The sequence below is a fragment of the Microcaecilia unicolor genome, chromosome 1 (genome assembly GCF_901765095.1).
Source record: "Microcaecilia unicolor chromosome 1, aMicUni1.1, whole genome shotgun sequence".
Taxonomy (NCBI): domain Eukaryota; kingdom Metazoa; phylum Chordata; class Amphibia; order Gymnophiona; family Siphonopidae; genus Microcaecilia; species Microcaecilia unicolor.
The window spans coordinates 239,463,970-239,491,470 of NC_044031.1; the positions used below are offsets into that span (position 1 = coordinate 239,463,970).

The window sequence follows — 27,501 nt, forward strand, 5'->3', positions numbered from 1 at the left end:
GGAACTACGTTTGAAATTAAGATTTTGATATTTTCTTTTGGAACTAAGGCTAACAGCCAAGGGTGGAGGACAGGACTTTTTAAGGTCAAGTTAAGTGTTGTCCTGTCTGAGGGGTGGTGGCAGTTCATCTGAGTTTCTGCTACTCAATAAAAAGGGCTCAGTATCAATGTTTTGCTTCTTTGTACAGAAGTACTGAGAAGTGAGAATTACCCCCACGGAGCTGGTTAGAGCAGCCTAAGGAAGGTTAACATGCATAAGGCATAGCTGTGGAGAAAGAGCCTCATTTGAATATATTCCCAAACTCTAACCAAGGCTCTAGAGGTAAGAAAACTTGTTCCTGACCCAAAGAAAGAGGGTGTTGGGCAGACAGGAGTCCACCTGAAGAAGACTGAGAAGTCACACTAATGGGCAGATGATCGAAAGCCCCGCGCTGTTCCAAACAGCGCTCTAAAAATAGCACTGGAACAGCACGGGGCTTTACCGTCCCTATGATCAGAGATAATAGAATGCAAATGTAAGCACGCTATTATCTCTGATCATAGGGTCATGTGGGAGGATTGTGTCAAAAGCTCAGACCTGTCAAACATAGGGGCTGGAGGTCCATGGGACCACCAGATCCCAAGTACATAAGTACATAAGTAGTGCCATACTGGGAAAGACCAAAGGTCCATCTAGCCCAGCATCCTGTCACCGACAGTGGCCAATCCAGGTCAAGGGCACCTGGCACGCTCCCCAAACGTAAAAACATTCCAGACAAGTACCCCCACCCCAAGCCAAGTGAAACGGGGGCTGGAGGTCCGGCGGACCTCTGGTCTCCCTGACCCCTCCCGACACAAGTTCGGGGGGGGGGGACCAGAGATCTGCTGAACCTCCAGCCCCCTGTCGCTGGGGGGGGGCTGCTGCATTGGGGGAAATGAGGGCCTGCTAGCATGCAAATGCATGCTGGACAGGGCTAACAATTCCTCCCTGATGGTCTGCAAACCCTAACGCCAGCTCTCAGCTGGTGTAGGGTTTGACGCAGCCAAAAAGCCTATCTTTCGGGCACTGGTTGCTGATTATCGGGAATGAATAGGTTTAGCATGCATTTACATGCTACTTGTGCTAAAAGCCCTGTTTTGCATGCATTTGTATACTAGCTGCAGTCAGAGCCTGCGAGCATATTGTTTCACTCGCTCGGGGGCTCTGATCATGGGGCGGTAGCAAACGCAGGCACTAATATGGCGCTAACAGCCTCTAGTGCCTGCATCTGCTTCTGATTATCGGCCCATGAGTGTACATGGTACTAGCAAGGACGACTACTGCTGTTCATCAGTAGGTAGAGGCTGACTGCCAAAGTCTTTATTAGTGGCAATTTTCTCACTGTTGCTCTGATGGACTGCTGGATGGGGCCTTGTCACAGTTTGGTGGCAGTGGTCATTGTTGGTCAAAGGAGATTATCACAACAAATACCTCAAAAATCAATATCATCATGGCAACCGGAACAAATTTCCCCTTACCATCCCTTTTTAATTTTTACAGCCAAAGCAGTTTAAATTTAATGCCGTTTAGAACAGGATTTCTTAAAATTGGAGGGGGGCTCCTTTAGACTCTCTGATCCCCACCACACTTTCTCAATCAGAACACACTTAAAATGTGGCCTGGGAACCCACCTACCAGAGCCAGTTCCACCAAAAGCAATGCCAAGCCTTGGAAACTAACTGGGGAATCTGGTCCAACATGGGACAGGCCAAGAACAGGTACTTTGGGAGCCCAGGATCCCGCTCAACTAGGGGAGGCACTCCGCACACCATCACCCTGCTCCGCTGGGGGAAGGAGCTTGACAGAATACGAAATCCTGCTTACCAGTCCAGCTGCTAGAGACAGAACACTAGTAAAGGCCTCTCTGAACCCCTCCTGAAGTATAATGATGTAGCCACTAAAAAGCTGTGGTCCCTTGGCTCCACAGGGTGACATAAACCTATGTATATATTTATTTATGTAATTTCTTATATATCACCTGTAAGACTGAAAGCTACTGAAGCAGTGTACATTCAGATACAGTAGTTATTTTCTGTCCCTGCAGGGCTCACATTTCAAGCATGTCTGAAACAAAATCGGGGGTACTGTTTAAGAGAGGTAACAGAAAAAAAAAAAGCGGAGGTAAAGCTTTTTGTTTTTGATATACAAAAATTCACATCCCCATCTACCCAGACTAGCTTAAAGCTAGAAAGTACTTGGACTATATTGCAGTACAGCTACATTAAAATTCCTAAAAGAAGTTGAAAAGGCAAACAACTTGGATTTGTGGTTGGGTTTTGGTATGTTTTATGGCAGGAGGTTTAGCAAGGGAGGGGGGGGGGGTAAGATTATCTGACTGCCCTGCCCAGATAACAGTAAAAGGAATAAAGAATGACCTCCTACAGCACGTCACACTTATATGGCTCAAGGAAACATCAGGGCAAGGGATCCACAAAGCAGCACCCACATTTACCTGCACAGATGTTCAGAGGCCTGGAGCAAGGGAACAAACGAGCATGCAGACGAACAGCACAAGCAGTATGCTAATGTAGTCAAGCTCATGAAAATGAGGTCATTTTGCATTCTTCCCCAATGCTCAGAAAAGAGCGACCAAACACAAATCTGCCTTTCTGCTGCAAAAATAAACACCAGGTCGGAGCAGGATTTAGGGTATTAGAAAAGAGGATTTCTCATGATTCTTTCTTCAAAATCTGCCAGTTTTGATTGCTTTTGAAAGCACAAGGAAATCTGTGCAAGCCCTTATGTGTTTGTCGTGAGAAAGAAATATGCACAAGTCACAGCAGACCCAAAAGTGAAAGAAAATACTGGCATCTCTCCCCTGCGTTTAAATATAAGCGTCCAAGTTTTAAAAAAACAAAACTAAAAACTCATATTTAAGCCTCAGAAAACAGTCTCCAACGTGTGCTTCACATTTGGGTTTTGCCAGGCGCATGCACACAGGAGCAGAGCTTACTGTGGAGCTACCCTGTGTATGCGCCATGCACAATCCTCCCACCGAACTCCTTAATGCTCAACACTATAAGCGTGCCTATATTTGCATCTCATTAACACTGAGCATTAGAAAGTTGTTCTGTGCTGTTCTATTTTTACAGCCCTGGAGTTTTGAGCATCTGGCTCTTATTTTAAAATGTTTCCTAAAGCATTTCATATATTCTGATTGTCAGTATTCAGAGAGCAACCTAAAAGTCTGACCAAGTTACCCCACATAATTAAAAGACTGTGCTCCGAAAGATTCCATCTCCCCCCTCCCCTGCCAAAGTTCCAGTCTCATGTGCTGTGCACTCTAAGCTGAGGGACTTAACGTTTACCAAGGAAATCTGAAAATTCTAGAACTCCACGCATTCATTCACAGGTGCCAAACAACACTGCAAAATACTACTTATTTCTGCACAGTTCCAGAAAGCAGTGATAAAATACACCTTAGCACAGATAAAGGAGGACAGAGGTATGGGAGGTTTTGAACGTCCCAGACAATAATTTAGTCTGCCACAAGAAATAGGAAAACAAACTGTTCTCATGCATGAAAAAGGGCAGAGGAGTACACACACACTCATAGTGACAGAGTACTGACATTACAAAAAAGCAAAAAATACCAGAAAATAAAATAGAATAAACTCACCATGCTGTCTTCTAAAGGAGGCTTCCACGGTTTGGGGGGGGGGGGGGGGGGGGGGGAGGAGGATAGAAATCTCAGAGAGCTCTGAGATGTACCTCAGTCTCATTATTATTTTTTATTTTACTTTATTTTTAACAGGAGCTAGGCACCCCAAAATTCAACTGAACCCAGGTATAAAATGGGTCAGGAGAAGCCGCCCAAGAGCACATCCCCAACTTGACAAACACAGCAGAAATACTGGTTCAGAAAAAACTCGCCATAGTTTAACTGAAAAAATGAGCTGCACAGTTAGTCCATCCTCCATGACACCGCAGGAAGAAAGAGGGGGGGCACGAGAACATACCTCTGAAAACTACCCACAAGCAAGGCAAAGCCTGGGTGCCACCAAACTGAGCACAAAAAGAAATCCCCTCAGGGCCAAGGAACTAGGACGTATAGGAAGGGAATGGGGGAAGGACCCAGCCATCAAGTTTAACACCCCCAATACACACTGTGATCCCCCACAGGCCACAGCCCCATCCAGCAGCCAAGAAGGAGCCCTGGGAGAAAAGCTGAGAAATTGGGAACCAGAATAAGTTACAAAACACTGCTGACTCCAGTAAAAAAAAAAAAAATTTCTCCTAGGACTAGGAACCCCCAAGGCCCACCAGAACAGTCGAGACTGTACAGGCTTGCACCTCTACCACTGCTGGGAGGCTGAGAAATACTGACTCTGGGAGGGACTGCACAGTTAACTTACAGGCTCCACCAGAAGTCTATAGTTTTCAGTCAACACCCATCTGCTGGTAGGAGTACATAGCCCATCAGTCTAGGACGGTCTAGAGAGACACAAGAATATACCATTTGCATCTCAGAGCACAAACTTGCAAATAGCAGTCTTCAGAACCTCAGCCTATCACAGGAATAGCATGAAGGTGGTCAAACTCCAAGAAAGATTCACTTTCTACTCTATCAGGTAAAAAAACAAGTGTTTTATATATATAACTTGTAAGCAAGAAGAAACTATAGGAACTAATGTCTAAATAATCAAAGTAAAAATTAGCTTACCCTCCTCTGAAGCTTCCTTTATAGGTTCTTCATTCAGTGGATTAATGGACTTAACTAAAAATAAAATAAATACATTCACAAACAGAACAATATTTTATTCAAGGTAACAATCTAAATATTGTATTTCTTGATTTCTACAATTTAAAAAGAAAAAAAAACAAGTTTCCATCTGTGCAATGATGCAATGAGCTACTACAAAAAAAATATATATCCTATATAATAATTCTCACCTCCAACGTTCTAATGTGCCTCGGACCGTGGCTCCCTCGGAGGTGGTCTGCTAGGCAGTTTAGAATGCACTGACGTCAGTGATGTCACTGACAGCTGATTCCAAGGCAAGGGGAGGAGTAGGGAAACACACGGAGCGTGTTTCCATACTCCTTCCCCGCCTGGGAAACAGCTGTCAGTGCCCCCCCCTCGGCGCAACACCCAAGCCCCTGCCCTGCAAAACCGCGAGCCAGGCAAAACCTCCTCCCCCTGCCTACCAATCAGCTCTCAGTGCCCCCCCCCCCAGCGCAACACCCAAGCCCCTCCACCCCGGCGCAGCACCCAAGCCCCTAACCCCCCCTCGACGAATCACCAAAGCCCCTACTCCCTCCCTCGAGCACATCAACTCCCTCGCCACCTGCAGCCGCCAATACTAACGCTGTCCGGCCGTTGCTGCTTCTTCTGTGGAGCAGCAGCGGCCGGTAGAAAAAGAAAAAAGCCAAAAAAAAAAAGATTTTTTTTACCTGAAACGCGGCTCCGTAGACAGCCATCTGGCATTGGCTGTCGTCACAGCAGCCGCTCCTCCTCTCCCCTCGTCACTGCCCTGCAGGAAGACCCCGGAGGAGCGCAGCGACGTCAGAGGGGAGAGGAGGAGCTGCTGCAGAGATGACAGCCAATGCCAGATGGCTGTCTACGGAGCCGTGTTTCAGGTTTAAAATCTTTTTTTGGCTTTTTTCTTTTTGTACCGGCCGCTGCTGCTCAACAGGAGACGCAGCAGCGGCCGGACAGCGTTAGTATTGGTGGCTGCGGGTGGCGAGGGGATTGATATGCCCGAGGGGGAGTAGGGGCTTGGGTGATGCGCCGAGGGGGGAGGGGAGGGTCGTTGGACATGGGTGGCTGGAAGGAGGCAGGGGGAGGGGAAGGTCGTTGGACATGGGTGGCTTCAGGGGGAGAGGAGGGTCGCTGGACATGGATGGCTGCAGGGGGGGGGCAGGGAAGAGGGAGGTGGGGAGGGGGTCCTGAGACCAGATGGGTGGCTACAGGGGAGGGCAGGGGAGACAGAAGGGATGCTGCAGGGGGGGCAGGGGAAAGGAGAGGAGGGTCATTGGACGTGGGTGGCTGCAGGGGGGCAAGGGAGAGGAGGGTCGCTGGACATGGGTAGCTGCAGGGGGAGAGAAGGGTTGCTGGACATGGGTGGCTGCAGGGGGGGGCAGGGGGAGAGGAGAGTCACTGGACATGGGTGGCTTCAGGGGGAGCAGGGGAGAGAGGAGGGCCGCTGCACATGCGTGGCTACAGGGGCAGAGGATGGTTGGTGGGGAGGGGGCCCTGAGACCAGATGGGTGGCTGCAGGGGGGGCAGGGGAGACAGGAAGGACGCTGCTGGGGGGGGGGGGGGGATTACCTTGCTAGCACCTGTTTCATTGCCTATCGAAACGGGCCTTTTATACTGATGTGTGTGTATATATATATATGTATTTACCACCTGAATGCAGGAATACCACAGGTATGTTTAGATCTTGACAATTTTATTTATTTATTTATTTATTTAGCATGCAGGAGCCTGGCTCCAGCTCCTTAAGGATCTGTCATACTAAAGTTGTTTTCCCATTCTGGGCTAGATGTACTGAAGTACATCAACACCATTAATGCGTATTACTACTGAATATGGACCTGCGGTAAATAAAATGCATTAGTTTATATTAGTAAATCTACTCCTCTGCGTCTAAGGAAAGGAATACTTAGTAAACTGGGCCTCTTAATACACCACTGCATGCTGCTGCTGCAACAGCCTCCATCCAACAAGCCATTTTTCAGTCTCCCACCTTAACCTCAACCAGTCTCTCTCATACCAAATTACAATGTCTTCAATCTGTCACACCTCCCCCACCCTGTCCAAAGCACTCTCATATTTTCATCTATCCCCAGGCCGCCCTCTCTCAATTCCATTGTCTTTAGTATCTCATCCCCCTTATCCATCTGTTCACCCTTTATTCCTAGGTAGTTAAACCCAACCCCCTATCCACCTAAAGCCCAGTCACCCTTCCAAGCTTCCAGCCACAAAGCTCCCTGGACCTCTTCTCTCTCATCTCTCCCTTATCTTGTGATCTGTTTCTTCCTGGGAACACATGGTCCTTAGTAAATTTGAGCAGCGCAGTGCAGGAACTCCCACACTGGTCTTGGGGTCTGAAGTCTTGAGAGACCAGGGTGGGAGTTCCTACAACATGTTGCTCAAACTCAGCAAGGGCCGTACAATGCAAGTAAAGGTCCTCGTGTGCTATAATGTAAAGTGACTGCATGAAAAACAGTGCAAAAAAACATCTGTTTTTCTGCATTTCTAGATGCTTTTTTTTTTTTTTTTGCAAGATGTGAATTTTTGCAAAGTCTCTAAACAAAAAAAGTACATTTCACAGTCGTAAGTTTCATGCAGAAGTCCACGTCACAAAAGTTAGTGTAAATTTTGCATAAATGGGCTGCTGTGATGCAAGAACATACAAAGCAACTCTTTAATACCAGAAAATTAAAAAATGGCCACGTGAGAACGAGCTGTACTTATTTTTCTAAGACATGCTGGAGAGAAAAAAAATAACTGTGCCCTTCACATGGCAGCAGTAGATAACCAATTAAAAGGCCCACTGGCCTGAACTGGGAGCATGCCTCCCTTGAAGCCCCACCCCTGGGGAAGTCTTCAATCACTAATGGCTTAATGAGTCCAACGTCCACCTCCACAGATGCAAAACTGGGCTAAAATGCTTTTAAGACTCCCTAAAGATGCCGAGAGGGAGAGGGGCGCAAAGGGGGAAGTAGCAATTCACAGTCGCTCCTGCCCCGGTAGCTGCCTCTTTCAAAATGCCATCACCTAACCCCTAGTAGTAGTCTTGAGGTACTACTGCCATGGATCACAATGCCAAATAAGTGAATTTAAGTCACTGCTCTGAGTGGTCTGAGTATCTACCAAGAGCAATGGGAATAAATACATGTGCTACTGTCTCATGGACTTAAGTTTCAGGAGACCAGCAAGAGAGTTTGTCCATCATGTAAACTCACTAATAGCCAGTTGGGTGGGCAGAGACAGCATGCAAGTGTGACTGGGGTTGGAGTAGTAGATAAAGATGACAAGTTGAGTAGCTGGCAGAACCTAGGTTGAGCAAGTGAGCAAGCCTGCTGAACATATGGTCGGAGATAAAAGATAAGAAGAGTGTGTGCTGGTGATGAGATGGAGAAGCAAGACTCACAGGCATCCAGGCTACAATGAAACATTAAGCAAAGAGGCAACCGCCTCATATGCCATGGGGAGGGGTGGGGGGGGAGGGGAACCATGTTGCTGAAACACACTTCCAAGGGAGGTGCTGGCCACATGCAACACTGCACCTAGGGTTCTGAAAGAACTCAAAAATGAAAAATTACAGATCTGTTAACAACAAATCTGTATCATATCATTAAACTTGGCTATGCTACCTAGGGACTGGAAGGTAAACAATATAACACCAATTTTTACAAAGGGATGGGGAGGGATCAAGGAAACTACAGATGACATAAGTATCAGACAAAATAATAGAGGCCATTCAGAAAAACAAAATTATGAAATATATGAATAAATACCGCTTAATCGCGGTCAAAAGTATTTAGCATAGGAAGTCTTGCCTTACTAATCTGTTAGAGTTCTTGGAATGGTTACTAAGACATGTGGATAAGGGAGATTTGGTTGAAATAATGAATCTTGATTTTCCGAAAGCATCTGAAAGTCCCTCATGAGAGAGACTTGAGGAAATTTTAAAAAGTCATGGGATAAGAGGGCAGGAGCCAGTAGAGATGGAGGATACAGATCCATTTTAGCTTATAGCTTGGCCCTTGAGAGGAGGTGTATCATGAAACGAGGGCAGTCAACCTCTGTAATTTCCATGCTCCTCAAGGCCTGTAAGTCCTCCACTTCTTTGGGCTCTCCATATTTGGAAGACCTTTGAGTACTAGCTTGGAGAAAAGTGGCTCTCCCCATGGAAGGTATGGTTAAAAGGTGAAGTAAAAGAGGATATTACAGCCAAAAGATTGTCCTTCAAAGAATAGAAAAAGGATACAAATGAAGAAAACAAGAACATAAGCACTGGCAAGTCATATGCAAAGCATTAATAAAGAAGGCTAAAAAGGAATATGAAGAGAAACTTGCTGCAGAAGCTAAAACTCACAGTAACAACTTTTTCGGGTACATCAGAAGCAGAAAGCCTGTGAGGGAATCCGTGGGACTGTTAGACCACGAAGGAGCAAAATGGGTGCACAGGGAGGACAAGGCCACAGCGGAGAAACTGAATGAATTCTTTGCTTCTGTCTTTACGGAAGATGTAAGAGATCTGCCTGTACTGGAAATGGTTTTCAAGGGTGATGATGTGGAGGAACTGAAAGAAATCTCAGTGAACCTGGAAGATGTACTGAGCCAAACTGACAAATAAAGAGTAGTAAATCACCTGGACTGGATAGCATACATCCAAGGGTACTCAAAGAATTCAAGCATGAAATTGCTGATCAGCTGTTAGTAATATGTAACCTGTCGTTAAAATCGTCCATAGTACCTGAAGATTTGGGGGTGGCCAATGTGACGCCAATTTTTAAAAAGGGTTCTAGTGTTGATCCAGGAAATTACAGACCGGTAAGCCTGACGTTGCTGCTGGGCAAAATAGTGGAAACTATTATAAAGAATAAAATTACAGAACACAGACAAACATGGTTTAATGGGACAAAGTCAGCAGGGGTTCAGCCAAGGGAAGTCTTGTCTCACCAATTTGCTTCATTTCTTTGAAGGTGTGAATAAACACGTGGATAAAGGTGAGCCGGTTGATGCACTGTATCAAAATTTTCAGAAAGCTTTTGATAAAAGTTCCTCATGAGAGACTCCTGAGAAAATTAAAAAATCACAGGAGGCAAGGTTCTGGTATGGATTAGGAATTGGTTATTGGACAGAAAACAGAGGGTAGAGTTAAATGGTCTTTTCTCTCAATGGAGGAGGGTGAACAGTGGAGTGCTACAGGGATCTTTATACCGGTGCTATTTAATTTATTTAAAATTATATGGAAATCAGAACGAGTGAGGTGATTACATCTGCAGACAATACAAACTATTCAAGATTGTTAAAACATATGCGGACTGTGAAATACTGCAGGAAGACCTTAGGAAATTGGAAGACTGGGCATCCAGAAGCAGATGAAATTTAATGTGGACAAATGCAAGGTGATGCACACTGGAAAGAATAATCTGAATCATAGTTACCTGATCCTAGGGTCCCTCCTTGGGGGTCAGCAACCAAGAAAATGAGCTAGGTGTCGTTAGATAATATGCTGAAATCTTCTGCTGAGTGTGAAGTGGCGGCAAACAGGATGCTAGGAATTATTAGGAAAGCGATGGTGAATAAGACCGAAAATACTATAGTGCCTTTGTATCGTTCCACGGTGCAACCTCAACTTGAGTATTGCATTCAGTTCTGGTCACCATATCTCAAAACAGATATAGCGGAATTAGAAAATGTTCAAAGAAGAGCGACCAAAATTATAAAGGGGATGGAACTCCTCTTGTATGAGGAAAGGCTAAAGAGGTTAGGGCTCTTCAGCTTGGAAAAGAGACGGATGAGGGGAGATATGATCGAAGTCTACAAAATCCTGAGTGGTGTAGAATGAGTAGAAGTAAATCGATTTTTTACTCGTTCCAGAAGTACAAAGACTAGAGGACACTAGAAGTTACATAGAAATACCTTTAAAAAAATAGGAGGAAATATTTTTTCACTCAACGAATATTTAAACTCTGGAACTCATTGCCGGAGAATGTGGTAACAGCGGTTTGCATATCTGGGTTTAAAAAAGATTTGGACAAATTCCTGGAGGAAAAGTCCATAGTCTGCTATTGAGAGAGACACGGGGAAGTAACTGCTTGCCCTGGGATTGGTAGAATGGAATGTTGCTGCTAACTGGGTTTCTGCCTGGTACTTGTGACCAGGCTTGGCCAGTTTGGAAAACAGGATACTGGGCTGGATGGACCACTGGTCTGACCCAGTATGGCTACTCTTATCTCTCTATATAAAACGCACCTCCAACGTTCTAATGAAGCCTCTGTTAGTTAGCCAACATTCTAAGTGAAGGGGGTGAGATCGCATTGTGTCTGCCCCGCCCACGCGTCAAACGTGATGACGTCGAGGGCGGAGCAATGACTCAACCAATTGCAACGCTTGGCAGCGAAGCGTCAGGGAAGGAGGCGGCGCTCTCAACGTCTAGCCTTCCCTTCGCTGTGTTCCGCCTTCTTCTGACGTCAAGGATGACGTCAAAAGAAGGCGGAACACAGCGAAGGGAAACCTAGACGTCGGGAGCTCCGCCTCCTTCCCTGACGCTTCGCTGCCGGAACCGCCAAGGAGGTAAATTTAAAAACAAGAAAAGAAAAAAAAAACCATGTTGGGGGGAGAGAAGAGGGTGGCCACTAAAGTACAACAATGGGAGCGAGCGGGAGGGCAGGGGAGAAACGACAGCATGGATGCGAAGGGGGGGGGGGAAGAAGAGGGCGGGCCAGGCTGGGACATGGGAGACAGAGGAGCATGGATACAAGGGGGGGTCATGGAAGGGAGACAGGGGACTTGCTGGAAAAGGATGAATGGAGGCGGCAGGGGACAGAGGAGCATGGATGGGCATGGATTGGGAGGGCAGGGCTCAGGGAGAGAGGGCAATTGCTGGAAAGGGATGAATGGAGGGGGCAGGGGACAGAGGAGCATGGATTGGCATGGATTGGGAGGGCAGGACTCAGGGAGAGAGGGAAATTGCTGGATAGGGATGAATAGAGGGGACAGATGGGCATGGATGGATATGGATTGCAGGGCAGGCCTCAGGGAGAGAGGGCAATTGCTGGATAGGGAAAATGGAGGGGCCAGGTGACAGATGAGCATGGATGGGCATGGATTGGAAGGGCAGGACTCAGGGAGAGGGGAATTGCTGGATAGGGATGAATGGAGGGGACAGATGGGCATGGATGGATATGGATTGCAGGGCAGGCCTCAGGCAGAGAGGGGAAATGCTGGATAGGGAAAAATGGAGGGGACAGATGGGCATGGATGGATATGGATTGCAGGGCAGGCCTCAGGCAGAGAGGGGAATTGCTGGATAGGGATGAATGGAGGGGACAGATGGGCATGGATGGATATGGATTGCAGGGCAGGCCTCAGGCAGAGAGGGGAATTGCTGGATAGGGATGAATGGAGGGGACAGATGGGCATGGATGGATATGGATTGCAGGGCAGGCCTCAGGCAGAGAGGGGAAATGCTGGATAGGGAAAAATGGAGGGGCCAGGTGACAGATGAGCATGGATGGGCATGGATTGGAAGGGCAGGACTCAGGGAGAGGGGAATTGCTGGATAGGGATGAATGGAGGGGACAGATGGGCATGGATGGATATGGATTGCAGGGCAGGCCTCAGGCAGAGAGGGGAAATGCTGGATAGGGAAAAATGGAGGGGCCAGGTGACAGAGGAGCATGGATTGGAAGGGCAGGACTCAGGGAGAGGGGAATTGCTGGATACGGATGAATGGAGGGGACAGATGGGCATGGATGGATATGGATTGCAGGGCAGGCCTCAGGCAGAGAGGAGAAATGCTGGATAGGGAAAAATGGAGGGGCCAGGTGACAAAGGAGCATGGATGGGCATGGATTGGAAGGGCAGGACTCAGGGAGAGGGGAATTGCTGGATAGGGATGAATGGAGGGGACAGATGGCCATGGATGCATATGGATTGCAGGGCAGGCCTCAGGGAGACAGCGGAATTGCTGGATAGGGATGAATGGAGGGGCCAGGTGACAGAGGAGCATGGATTGGACTCACAATTTCACTCTGACTCTCAAACACTCACTCTCACATACACTCTCCCATACATACACACTCCGAGGAAAACCTTGCTAGCGCCCGTTTCATTTGTGTCAGAAACGGGCCTTTTTTATTAGTGTTCTTATAAGGCTGTCTTGTCAGAGGTCCAGAGTTACTGTTTTTGTCTCCCTTCCTTTCTGTTTTCCTGAATGGTTTTTTTTTTATGAATGTAAGCCGTTTAGAAACTTTGTTGTAATGAGCAGGATATCAAAACAACTTAATAAACCTGGAAACCTGGTTTGGGCAGAGGTTGGCTCTTCACTCAGTGAAGGTCTGGGTAGCAGCACTCACTTCTTATAGGGAGAAGATCAGTAGTCTTTCCCTGGTACTACACACAGACATTTCTTGTTCTTTAAAGAGGGTAGCACATTTGCATCCGCCAATCAGGCCCACGATTCATTTGTGGGACTTAAGCCTGGTATTCAATGTGTTGTCATGGCTGCCCTTTGAGTCCTTGAGGGCTGCCTCTCTAAAAGAACACATGCTGAAAACAGTCTATTTAGTCCCTGTCGCATCTGCATGCAGAGTTTTGGAGCTGAAGGCCTTATTTTTGTCCTTCTCGAAGGACTCTTGTCTCCATTTGGACAGTTCTTCCTTTCTTCTGAAAGCAATTTTACCATTCCATATCAACCAAGTTTTTCTCCCTGATCTTTTAGATCAAGAGATGGGCACACACTCTAGGTGTCTACACAAAATTGGATATATGGTGAGTTCTGCTCTGCTATGTGAAAGAAAAAAAATTATTTCCACCTGTCAGATCACTTGTTTGAGCTGTTCCATAGGCATGCCAGGGCCTAACAATGCACTAGTCAATTCCTTACTGGATCAAGGCAGCCATTGAGGCTACGCATATTTGTCTAAACAGGCAAGTTGCAAGAGGGCCTTACAGCGCATTCTATCCGTACGCAGATGACTTCTTGGGCAGCGCTCCATTCACAGTTTCACCTTAAGACACCTGCAGAGCAGCAACCTGAGTGTTGCTGCATTCTTTTGAGATTGACGTACTAGCCAGGGACCAATCAGCCTTTGGCAGGAATGTGGATCCAAGGGGCCTAATCTTCCCCCTCATACTGAGATGCTTAAGTACATCTCAATTGTTTAAACTGGTATGGGCAGGGGCGATAAGGAAAGTGGAACGTGGCCTTCTCTTTTTTAGTTTCCTTTCCTTGAGTCCTGCTATATCAGTCCGAGACCCACCCTGAAATACTTCAGTTATGGGACTCATTGGGTTGTCTGCTTCTCTTTCAATTAGTGTAGACATTTCTTGTATAAGTTAATTGGTCAATCTAATTGTGCTGCAGTGGTAGATGGAGCTTGGGTGTGGCACAGAGAACCTTACACTGTTTTGGAAGTGGGATACTGGGAGAACTCCAGGAGGCATCAGCCTATATATGCCTTGATTTCACTGGAAAACTCCATTCTCTACCTCCATCTGCTGATGGAAAGTGACAAAACACAATTGTTCAGATTGGTTTGGCAAAACTCAAGGAAAGGGAAAGGATATTAACAAGTATGACTAAATTTCAACGTTTGTGTATGTGTGCATATTATATATATACTAGTAAAAAAAGCCCGTTTCTTAACGCAATGAAACGGGTGCTAGCAATGTAATGAGTTCCTGCCATTAATGTTTCCACGGTTGTATTCTGAATATAATTGTTGTTTACATGTGTAAGATTTCTTTATATACAATATTTTTTGTGTAAACTGTGTTACAATGTGGTAAAAGTTTTCCTTGTTCAGGCCCTTCAATCAGTTTAACAATCACATCAGAAGAGCTCCTTACTCGTGAGAATGCAACATACAGTTGCCCATGTGAGAGACTGAGAGTGACAGTGTGTTTTACAGACAGTGTAAGAGAGAGACACACAGAGTGATTGAGTGTGTGTGTGTGTGTGTGATGTCTGTGTGTGAGTGACAAAGTGATTAAATGTTTGTCTTCCCTTCCGTTCTGTGCACTTGCCTCCACTGATGTTCGTACCTCCCTGTATATGATTGTTTGTTAGAGATTCAATCCACTCCACTTCCCTCCTCCACGTTCCGTTCTGTCTGATTGGTTCTTCGTTCCTGTGACATCACGTTTGTTTGCTTGGCAACTATGCAGCACTCTGTTTCCTCGACGTGAGGGCGGGGACAGTGAGAGCCAATGAAACGCTGAACTACAGACTTATGAACCCTACACTGCCACAGTGCCACGGAGTCAGCTTCAGAATGTTGGAGGTGCTTTTTATTATATAGGATATCTATATCTATATATATCTATATATAAAGAGAGAAAAAAATCTGTTCTCTGTGTTTATCGGTTATGTGTATGTATGCATGTATGATCATGAATCAGTGTGTGTGGGTGCATGTGAGTGTACTTGTATTTATGTCTGTATTGATTCACTATGTGTGATCAAGACAGGAGATGAGAGGTTGCAATTTCTGTTTTACCATGAAATCTGTGTTTGCTTGGCTGTGAATGCAGGTGTTGTCGGTTAGGCTGGGTTCATGCTACCGCCAAGAGAGAGAGAAGCAAGCCTGAATCGGCGATCCTCCTTTATAAAAATTAAGTTCACTAAGCTGAGTGACTTGTCTTTTTTTTTTCTTTTTCTTTTTTTTTAAAGGCTGCGAGGGTCAAAAATTTACATCAGGCGTGGATGCTGTTCAAAAACACCATATATTCCGCGTATTAAAAAAGGAGGATGGAAGACCAAACGACAGCTGTCATGGTTAAAAAGTGAGGTGAATGAAGTTATTAGAGCTAAAAGAAAATCCTTCAGAAAATGGAAGAAGGAACTGACTGAAAATAATAAGAAACAGCATAAGGAATGTCAAGTCAAATGCAAAGCGTTGATAAGGAAGGCAAAGAGGGACTTTGAAAAAAAGATTGCGTTGGAGGCAAACACAAATAGTAAATATATATTTTTTTAGGTATACTGAAAGTACAAAGCCGGCAAAAGAATCGGTTGGACCGTTAGATGACCGAGGGGTAAAAGGGGCGATCAGGGAAGACAAAGCCATAGTGGAGATATTAAATGAATTCTTTGCTTTGGTCTTCACCGAGGAAGATCTGGGAGAGATACCAGTGCCAGAAATGGTATTCAAAGCTGACGAGTCGGAGAAACTGAATGAAATCTCTATAAACCTGGAGGATGTAATGGGGCAGTTCTACAAATTGAAGAGCAGCAAATCTCCTGGACCGGATGATATTCATCCCAGAGTACTGATAGAACTGAAAAATGAACTTGCGGGGCTATTGTTAGTAATATGCAATTTATATTTAAAATCGAGCGTGGTACCGGAAGATTGGAGGGTGGCCAATGTAACACCGATTTAAAAAAAAAAAAAAAAAGGTTCCAGAGGAGATCCGGGAAATTATAGATCGGTGAGTCTGACGATGGTGCTGAGCAAAATGGTAGTGACTATTTTAAAGAACAAAATTACAGAGCATATTCAAAAGCATGGATTAATGAGACAAAGCCAACATGGATTTAGTGAAGGGAAATCTTGCCTCACCAATGTAATACATTTCTTTGAAGGGATGCACAAACATGTGGATAAAGGTGAGCCAGTTGATACTGTGTATCTGGATTTTTAGAAGGCATTTGACAAAGTACCTCATGAAAGACTCCAGAGGGATAGGAGGATGGGATAGGAGGTACTGCCCTATTGTGGATTAAAAACTGGCTAAAAGATAGGAAACAGAGGGAAAAATTAAGACATACCTGATCATTTTCTTTCTTTAGTCGCAGCACATGAATCCACGAACTGGTGGGTTGTATCCATCTACCAGCAGGTGGAGATAGAGAACACTAAAAACAGGCATAGACCCCCTGTGTATCGGGCCTTCTACCTTTAGTATAGAAAGAATTCCAAAGCAGGAAAAGAAATAGGAACATCACTTAACTCACAATAAAAGAAACGAACTCAACCGGAGTGAATAACACAAGGAGTAACAAATAGAACTGTCAAATGCAAATTTGCTGAAATTGACCACAGACTGCAACAGGGAGGGATCCTGGATTCATCTGCTGCGACTAAAGGAAAGAAAATTATCAGGTATGTCTTAATTTTTCCTTCCTTAGCCTCAGCAGCAGATGAATCCAGGAACTGGTGGGATGTACCAAAGCACTCCCTACACTGGGTGGGAAGTTGCAGCTCCCCGAGATAGAACCGCCGCTCCAAAGCATGCATCTTCTCAAGCTGCATCGAGCCGATAATGTTTCACAAAGGAAAGATGCGATGCCCACTTCACCGCTCGACAGATGCCCAAAACAGAAGACGCCTGAGCCCACGTGGAATGCGCTTTCAAAGCCTGAGGCGGAGACTTTCCAGTCAAAAGGTAAGCCAAAACAATTGCTTCCTTCAGCCAGCGCACCACCGTGGCTTTAGACGCTGGGAAGCTTCGTCGTGCACCTGCAAATAGGAAGAATAAGTGATCAGAGCACCGAAACTCATTTGACATTTCCAATTATTGCAAAAAGATGCGCCAAACATCTAAAAGGTGCAGCTGTTGAAAAGACTCTGGGCAGTCCTCCTTCCAAAATGAAGGAAGAAAGAGAGGCTGATTCAGGTGAAAGGCTGACACCACTTTAGGAAGAAACGATGGCACCCTACAAACCGTGACCCCAGATTCCAAAAACTGCAAAAAAGGGTCCCGGCAAGACAGGGCCTGAATCTCCGACACCCTACGTGCCAACGCCACAAAAAAAAAAAACAGCCTTAAGCGTAAGATCTTTCTGCGAAGCCTGACGAAGTGGTTCAAAGGGCATTGACTGCAAAGCATGCAAAACAAGTTGAAAACTCCACATAGGACACAGGACACGCAATGGAGGACAAAGTTTCAACACTCCTCGCAAGAATCGCAAGGTAGCTATAACTTCATCAGGATAACCTTTCTTCCTCAACTTCACCCTTTCAAGAGCCAGGCCGTAAGACCAAAGGGGAAAGGATCCTCCATAGCCACCGTTCCCTGATCAAGAGTGGAGGAGTGGCCTAGTGGTTAGGGTGGTGGACTTTGGTCCTGAGGAACTGAGTTCGATTCCCGGCACAGGCAGCTCCTTGTGACTCTGGGCAAGTCACTTAACCCTCCATTGCCCGCCGCATTGAGCCTGCCATGAGTGGGAAAGCGCGGGATACAAATGTAACAAAAATAAAAAAATAAATGAATAAAATCCGGGTGAGCCGCAATCGAAGATCCTGCCACCAGACCTCGAAAACACGCTAGCGCTGTCACTTGCAACCACAGAGAATTGTAGGCTAAACCTTTCTGCAGGCCCTCCTGCAAAAAAGCCAGCATCTGGGCAACCAATAGCCCACATCGGCGACCACGCATGCGCCGAACACCATGCCTCAAAAGGTACACCAGACCCATGCGTAGGCCATAGTCATGGATCGCTTGCGAGCCCTTAGCAAGGTAGCTATAACTTCAACAGGATAACCTTTCTTCCTCAACTTCACCCTTTCAAGAGACAGGCCATAAGACCAAAGGGGAAAGGATCCTCCATAGCCATCGTTCCCTGATCAAGAAGGTCTGGTAGGAGAGGAAGACAAAACGGCTCCCCCAGCAGAAGCCGGCACAAATGCGCATACCATGGACGACGCGGCCAGTCTGGAGCTACTAGGATCACTAGGCCCAAGTGAAGGTGTATAAGAACTCGCCCTATCAAGGGCTACAGAGAAAATACATACAGAAGTGTGGATGTTGGCCATGGCTGTAAGAGGGCATCCAGCCCCTCGGACCCGTGCTCCCATCTTCTGCTGAAGAATTGACGGACTTTGGCATTGGAGCTGGACGCCATGAGATCGAAGCCTGGTGTTCCTCACTTGCTGCAAATCTGATTGAACACATCCGTCGCCAATTCCCACTCCGCTGGATTAAAGGCATGACGACTGAGGAAGTCGGCTCACACGTTGTCCAGACCGGCGATGTGTTCTGTCGATAACAGGAGAAGATGCTGCTCCGCCCAAGTCAAAATGACCTCTGCCTCTTAGGCCAATGCTCTGTTCTGCGTGCTGCCTTGCCGATTGATGTTGGCCACTGCTGTCATATTGTCCGACAGAACTCGCACTGCTCGCCCTTGTAGGATCCTTTGAAAGGCTAGAAAAGCCAGCCAAACAGCCTTCAGCTCCAGACGACTGATGGACCAACCGGACTCCGTAGTTGACCACAGTCCCTGTGCATAATGGTGACTGGCATCTGTCGTCACTAGAATCCATTGAGGAGAGGCAAGCTGCATTCGCCGCCTGAGATGAACTTTGGAAAGCCACCAATCCATGCTCTTCCTGGCAGCTGGGGTCCAGGGAAACAGACATTGATACTCCAGAGAAATAGGAGACCATCGACTGAATAAGGCATATTGCAAGGGCCTCATGTGAGCCCTCATCCACGGCACCACATCCAACGTGGCTGCCATGAGTCCCAGCACATGGACATAATCCCAAGCCCCAGGAAGCCCCAACAATCGTTGAATCTGCGACTGCAACTTGAGGCGCCTGCCGTCAGGAAGAAATATGCAACCCAGATCCGTGTTGAAGGAAACTCCCAAATATTCGAGAGACTGCAAGGGGATCAAATGGCTCTTTGGAAAATTGACGACCCAGCCAAGAGACTGTAGAACTTCTATCACTCGAGAAGTGGCTTGCCGACTCTCCAATTCTGAGTCTGCTCAAATAAGCCAATCGTCCAAGGATGGACTCTGACTCCTTCTTTCCGCAAGAAGGCGGCCACCACCACCATCACTTTGGAGAATGTGTGAGGTGCCTTGGCCAGACCAAACGGTAAGGCATGGAACTGATAATGCTGGCCTAAAATTACAAACCGAAAAAAATTTCTGATACGGCGGCCAAATTGGAATATGGAGGTACGCCTTTTTCAGATCAGAGATCAGAAATTCCCCGGGCTGCACCGCCGCTACCACCGAGCGCAGCATCTCAATGCGGAAGTGCCGCACCCTCAGGGACTCGTTTACTTTCTGTAAGTCTAGAACCGGTCGTAAAGACCCCCCTTTGCGAGGAACTACGAAGTAGATAGAATAGTGACCCCCCCCCTCGAAGTTCGGACAGGGGTACAGGAACCACCGCTCCTAGCTGCAACAGAGCGCGCAATGTGTTGGAAACCGCTGCCCGCTTGGCAGCCGTAGCACAGCGGGACTCCAAAAAGGCATCTCCAATGGGTGCCGCCAACTCCAACTCATAGCCGTGCTTGATTAGGTCGAGGACCCAAAAGTCTGTCGTAATTTTGGCCCACTCCTCCAGAAACAAAGCCAGACGGCCTCCTATGTAAGGAACGGAAGAATGGACCGGCACCCCTCATCGGGCACCCCAGCTGGGGCCTCATTGTCTCTGTGCCTGATTAGAGGGCTTTTTGTCTGAACAAAAGGAACGCTGCTGAAACCTGGAACGCTGAAATGGAACTGGCGCCCGGTCCGGGCGATACCATCAAGCATCACAAAATCTCGGTCTGGCCGAGGGCATTCTGGACCCCGATTTGGGCCTGTCCTCCAGGAGTCGCTGTGTCTTCGAATCACCCAATCCTTTAACAATCTTTTCCAAGTCCTCACCGAACAGCAATGTACCACGAAACAGCAATTTCGTGAGATGCTGCTTCGAAGCCATATCAGCTGCCCAATTTCGTAGCCATAATAGACGCCTAGCAGAAACCACTAGGGACATCTGTTTAGCCGAGGCTCGAACCAAATCGTAGAGGGCATCAGCTAAGTAAGAAAGCCCGGACTCCATTCGAGGGGCCCCTTCAGCCAAGGGACTCGAAACTTCCTCCTGCTGCACTGCATGTTGGAGCCAAGAAAGGTAAGCCCTCGCCGCATAGGAAGTACAAATAGAAGCCTGCAGAGCCAAGGCAGCAACCTCAAAGGAGCGTTTCAAAGATGCCTCCAAACGGCGATCTTGGATATACTTGAGGGCCACATCACCCTCAACAGGAAGAGTGGTCTTCTTGGTGACAGCCGCCACCAGGGAGTCCACCATAGGAAAGGCAAAACGACTCAGATGAGACTCACCCACCAGGTAGAGACGAGCCATAGTGTGGGCAACCTTCAGAGACCCCTCCAGCTCTGACCACTGATCCGTAATAAGCTCCTGAATAGCCTCATGTACCGGGAAGGCTCGAGGCGGCCTTTTGGTGCTAGCCATCTTGATGTTCACCACCGCAGCGGCTACTTCCTCGCATCTTCAATATTTAACGCCTGCAAACTTGGAAATGAGAGAGGTCAGTTCGTCTCTGTGAAAAATCCAAACTGCCTTTGTATCGTCCTGCTCCTCCTGACCAAGTTCTCCCTCCTCAAGATCCCCCAGGCCCAAATTCTGCATGGCTCTAGAGGACCCTCCTGCTCCCTCTAAAAGGGATGGCTGGGGAAAATGGGAGGCGACAGAACCTGCCTCAGACAAGGAAGCCATCCCACTGCGCTTCAAAGACGGCAGTTCCGCAGGAAAAGATGAAGATGTACCTGCCACCACCTCAGGACCAATCTGACCCAGCTGCTCTGAAGGGAAAGGCTGTGGCAGGGAGAGCGACAGAGAACCCAGGGAGGATCTTCTCAACAGACATGCCTGATGCATCAATAAAATAGGGGAAAATGGGTCACCCTGTCCCTGAAAGGCCAAAGCCTCTGTAGCTCTGAGCCCCCGAGACCTCTGACTGCCCTCTGCATATTTTTTCACCGTTACTGCACTCTCCTCTGATCAAGAAACCACGCTAACAATGTCCCCTGGTGAATCCAAGATGGCGCCTGCGCCAAGTAGCGGAGCACGGAAAACCCCCTCTGAGGCCGCCATCCGCCTCACAGGCCCCGATTCCTCCAGGCAGCCTGCAATACAGAGTCCTGCAACGCTGCGACTTTTACCACAACAAGGGCAGCGTTTGGCCATCTCAGCTGCCATACAGCGCTACCGCTGACACGGGGAGAAAAGGTGCGAATTGAGGAAGCTACAACACTCACCCAGCCACAGGGGAAGTGAGGTCCGGCCCCAGAGGAGCTGCAGACGGTGTCCCAGCGCTCCAGCACCTGATCAAAGGAGCTCAGGTTTGGAAACGTGCTGTCTGTGGGTCAGGTTTTTTTTTTTTACTGTGAGCTAAGAGCACAGAAAGCCACAGAAGAAACAGCACTGAAAACCCACTGGGAGAAGGGGAGAAACGGGTAAGGCAGGGACCTGTCCCACAAGTATGCCTCTAAAGTGCGCACCGTCAGCCACACACTCCAGCTCAACTGAAAACCCCAGGAGCCCCCTCAGCATAGAATCCAGGAGCTGGAAAGCTCCATCCACCACCTGCTGGAGATACAGATATACTAAAGGTACAAGGACCGATACACAGGGGGTCTATGTCTAATGTGAGCAAGTGTAAAGTGATGCATGTGGTAAAAGGAACCTGAATTATAGCTACGTGATGTCAAATCCTAACAAGTCTTTAGTGCCAGATTCAAGGAGGCTCAGCTCCAATGGGTGCTGTTGACGCTCGATGATAAGGCAGCCGAAGACCTCCTGAATGTCAATGCATCCCCAGTGCCCGACGCAGCTCCCAGGGCCATAGCCTCGCTTTGGTGTATCTGCTTCCAGGCTTCATTGCCCAGTGAGACATTAGCCATCTCCTTTATAAAGACCTGGGAAACTTTCCTGGGTTGCCTTTGCAACAGGCCTATTTTCCTTTTTTTGTTATAGTTGTAACTGTGTTTAATTCTGAGGGAACTGGTTGTCTTGTTAGCTGTGCCTCAGGGCACAGCCTTGAGCTGTGTGTGTGCTTCTGGTTTAAACGAATGGCTTACTTTCATGTTAGCTATGCTCTCCAGCAAAGTTCTCTTCTGTTTCTCTGTGTGTGTGGTTCTTGTTTGTACCTGAATGGATTACTTCTCAGCTTTGTTTTCAAGCTCTGCCTGTACTGTTTCTGGGCGTGTGTAGTTCTTGTCTGTTTGTTCTGAGAGTCTGTAGAAGCTAGCCTCGCCCTTCCCTTCCCGGTTGTGGGTGCTTTTGTGTGCAGTGTTTGTTCTTTGGCTCTTGTGAGCTCTGCCCCTTTCCTGACTTTTGTAGTTATAAGCAGCTTTTCCTTTTAATCTGCTTTAACCCTTTGTGTGCTGTGTTTGTTACTTGGCTCTTTTGAGCAGTACTACTTTGCGGACTTGTGTATTAGAAGCAGCCTCTCTCTTTAGCCTGCTTTAACTCTTTGTCTGCTGTGCTTGCTTCCTGGCTCTTGTGAGCTCTGCTCCTTGTCTGACTTATGTTTATAAAAGCAGCCTTTCCCTTTTGCCTGCTTTTTCCCCTTTGTCTCTAGTGTCTGTATTTGACTCTGTGGCCTTGCCTTGAGTTGCTTTTGTGTATTTTCCCTTTACCTTAGAATGGCCCTGTGACCCTGTCTCAAGCTACTTCTCTGTATGCTTTCTGTTTGACTCCTCTCTGTGAGATTTCTGCTTGAGTTTGAGTGAGTTGCTCTTCTGTTTAACTGTGACTACCAGCGCAGCCCTGAGCGTCCTCTCTGTTTGATTGTGAGTGGGTGGTTCTTCTATTAGCTGTGTCTACTAGCTCAGCCTTGAGCTGCCTCTCTGTGTGGCACGAGTGGTCTACTCTTCTGGTTTGCTAGGACTACTAGCTCAGCCCTGAGCTACCTCTCTGTGTTATTCCTGTTTGAGTTAGTTAAGCCTATTCGTCCATATAGCTGTGGTTCTCAGCACAGCCCTGAGCTATACTCCTGTTTGGATTCCCCTTCAGTCCCTTTGTGCTTGTGTGTAGGGTCTTTTGACCTCCTGCTTGTTGCTCTATTTTGTGCAGTATGTGTGCACTTGGGTAGTACTTACTCAGGGGATTCTGTTTTGTTTCTTTTCCCTTCCCTCTGGTACGTGTGGGTTCCAGTTTGGCCTTGCGACCCGTATGAGTGTCCTTCCTTTGTTCCTGGTTCCTGCTTGTGTCAAGCTCCGTTTCTGGTTTTTGCTTTAGCCAGGCTGTTTCTACCCTGCCTTGAGTGTGCACTGTCTATTGCTATGTCTTGTGTCTTGTCTGGATTCAGTGTCTGGCTCACCTCTGCTTTGTACATTCTCAGAAGACTTGTCTGCTGCAGCCTGGATACAGTCCAAGGGCTTACCGTCCCTGCATCCATGACAGTCCCAGACGGAATGGGAGACCCACTAATCCCTCAACCCAATACTAAAACAACATCTTAGATTTAACCAGGAGAACAGCACTGAAACTGCTGCCCGCTCAAGGGTAGACAGTGCAAAAACTGGTGCCCTGGAAGCCCTCAAGTAGTGGAGGTGCCCTTACAACCACTGCCCTGGGAGAAGGACCAGGGAGCTCAAACCTGACTAGACCAGCACATGCCAATATCTTCTGGAGAGAGAAAATACTAGCAAGATGCCTAGTGACATAGCCTCTTAGCAGTGATGATGTCAATTCAAAGCTGTCTTCTCTGTCTCCACCATCTGCTGGCAGGAAGGCATAAACCCATTTGTCTGGTCTAGCAAAATAAAGAGGAAGAACCAGCTGTTGGTATCGACACTGAACATTTTCCACACTGCTGCATTTTTTTAAAAGCCACTTGAAGCCTTTTTCTTGCACATACTGTGTGAAAAAACAAACAATTCTATTTGGAAAAACAAGCCCTGGCTACAATCATCAAGCTTCAAAAAAAGAAAAAGCAAGTGAGAACATCATAAATAAATAAAACTTAAAACACACACACAAAAGAAGTTACTAACTAGGGACATTAAGAGGAAGAGAAAATCCACATGCGACAATAAAGATATAGATTTTAATTCCATGAGAAAGAGAGAGAATATGTCTGAACAGCTCTGCAGAGAAAAAAAATAGACTGCGGTGATCCTGCATAATTATGCAAGATAGGAACTTGCATGCATATGTGGTAGAGCCTTTCAACAGCACCAGAACTTTTTATTTATATTTTTAATAGCAGAAGAGGCTTTTCCTGCATAGATTCCATTGGATTACAGTGAGCAAGTGCAAAGTGATGCATGTGGGGAAAGAGGAACCCAAATTATAGCTACGTCATGCAAGGTTCCACCTTAGGAGTCACAGACCAAGAAAGGGATCTAGGTGTTGTCGTTGATAATACGTTGAAACCTTCTGCTCAGTGTGCTGCTGTGGCTAAGAAAGCAAGTAGAATGTTAGGAATTATTAGGAAAGGAAAGGAATGGAAAACAAAAATGAGGATGTTATAATGCCTTTGTATCACTCCATGGTGCGACCGCACCTCAAATATTGTGTTCAATTCTGGTCGCCGCATCTCAAAAAAAGATATAGTGGAATTAGAAAAGGTGCAGAGAAGGGTGACAAAAATGATAAAGGGGATGGGACAACTTCCCTATGAGGAAAGGTTAAAGCGGCTAGAGCTCTTCAGCTTGGAGAAAAGGCGGCTGAGGGGAGATATGATAGAGGTCTATAAAATAATGAGTGGAGTTGAACGGGTGGAAGTGAAGCGTCTGTTTACTCTTTCCAAAAATACTAGCACTAGGGGGCATGCGATGAAGCTACAATGTAGTAAATTTTAAACGAATCGGAGAAACATTTTCTTCACTCAACGTGTAATTAAACTCTGGAATTTGTTACCAGAGAATGTGGTAAAGCCGGTTAGCTTAGCAGAGTTTAAAAAAGGTTTGGACAGCTTCCTAAGGGAAAAGTCCATAGACTATTAAATGGACTTGGAGAAAATCCACTATTTCTGGGATAAGCAGTATAAAATGTTTTGTACTTTTTGGAGATCTTGCCAGGTTTTTGTGACCTAGATTGGCCACTGTTGGAAACAGGATGCTGGGCTTGATGGGCCTTTGGTCTGTCCCAGTATGGCAACACTTATGTACTCATCTGTGAGGATTGATATCCTGCCTGTCTTTGGAGAAAGCTATGACCAGAGTAATTGCCTTTAGTTTCATTTGATGCCTTCCACTTTGGCTCTGAGTATTTAAGTCTCAAGCAATTACAATTGGGAAACTTATTTTACAAATGTGATAAGAATCTCAATACTACATATAAAATCAATTCTAATGAGATGGAATCTAGGTTTATTCACCTTGTTGAGAAGTTATATGTTAACTCAGAACTTACCAATGCCATGGGCTTTAAGGGCTTCTTCAACCTGGTTTCATCATGACATTTTTTTCCAGAGGGAGAAGAGAAAAATGTGGGGAAAGAAATTAAAAAAAAAAAGTTAGCTTTAATAATCTCCGTTGATATGATATAAACACCTGCATTCACCAAAAACTGACTAGCATGGGAAGTCCCTGTGCAGGCATTTCCAGTAAAAAAAAACAAAAAAAAAACACCACACACTTTCTGACTAAATTTCAGCAGACGGTGCTGTTGCATAACACTATTTAAGGACACCCAGACACATGAAATTAAACTTCTGCTCTAAAAAACATAGTCTAAAGATGTAGTTCCTGGGTAATGTCAAATCATAGAAGAGATTCTAGCGGCTGCTAAGTGGTGAAATACAAATCTTCCTGTGGGACCAGTGGTTCTCAACCCAGTCCTTGGAACTCACCTAGAGGTCAGGTTTTTCAAGATACCCACAATGAATATGCATGAGATACATCTGCACACAATGGGGGTACTGCATGCAAGCTTATCACATGTATATTCATTTTGGATACCCTGAAAACTTGACTAGCTAGGTGTGTCCCAAGGACTAGGTTAGGAACCCCTGCTATGGGAGAGTAAGAAGAGGAATGTGTAGAACAGCCAAACCCTTTCTTCAACAAAAGGTAAAAGACAAATTGGAGAGGCATGTAACTAAATAATAAAATAAATACTCTTCAACAGTAAACAAAGGAACACAATCCCAGTTTTAGCAGCACGGGGCCCAGGAGGGAATGTCTAGTAGCTAGTTGACTTCTGCTCTTAGCCTCAGAAATGCAAAGCCCCATTTCTCTTCCCCTTGCTAATATCAGACTTAACAAATTATAGTGTTTCTGCATCTAGGAGCCTGATACTATAGAAAGCAGATGCATAATTCTCGTCGAAGAACCATACCCTGGGCTAGACCACACCTACTCCATGAACCCAGGATTGGGTACACTTTACCTCATAACTGTGTATTATGTATACCAAAGATTTTGTGTTTTAAAAAAGCCTTCATTTAAAGTAGTCACTTTGTTTCATTAAAATAATAATAATAAAAGATCTAGTTAAGTATTTTAGGGTTTTTCTTTATTTATGCGTATATGAATAAGTGGGACACACCTGACAGAAACATGGTTGAAGTCGGGCGAGGAACCCTAACTCAACCAATCACTCCCTGCGGGTTTTCACTCTTTTCACAGTTCTCGGAGCTCTTGTAAAGGAGGTGGGCTGGCTCTCATTCTCCCACAAACTTTCTTGGCTGTGGAACTCTTCTTTTTCTTACCCTGAACTCCTTTTATGCCATGTTTCTTTTCCAGTTTCATTTCACTTATTGTTAGTTTACCAACCACCGTCGTCAGACTCCCACAGTTGGGACTCTCCGCTCAACACCATCACAGAGGAATCTGTTGGTTACATAATTTTCCATCTTCCTTGAGTATTTAAGCCTCTCTCAGCTTGTCACTGTTCCAACTCACCAGGGAGATCACACCCTGGATCTAATGATTTCTCCCGTTTTAGCTTCCTTTTGTTGTGATTTGCTTTCCTTTCTGCCATTAGCTTGGTCAGATCATTTGCTTATTTCTTTTAGACTCCGGGATTTTGATGTATTTTCAGCCTCAATTTGTTCAACTTTTCAATCTTCCCATCAGTCACGTCATCTTTCTCATA

General features: G+C 46.3%; 1 protein-coding gene across 5 annotated transcripts in view; it reads right to left on the bottom strand.

Moving 5' to 3' along the window:
- The window catches only part of LOC115471274, a 171,053-nt gene that overhangs the window by 100,587 nt on the left and 42,965 nt on the right, over positions 1 to 27,501 (bottom strand). For all 5 annotated transcript variants that reach the window (XM_030205002.1, XM_030204978.1, XM_030204984.1 and 2 more), the window contains exons 4-5: positions 25,816 to 25,846; positions 4,682 to 4,735 (exon numbers count right to left, since the gene is read on the bottom strand). In XM_030205002.1, the coding sequence (XP_030060862.1) occupies positions 4,682 to 4,735; positions 25,816 to 25,846 (85 nt within the window). The remainder of the gene's footprint in view (positions 1 to 4,681; positions 4,736 to 25,815; positions 25,847 to 27,501) is intronic.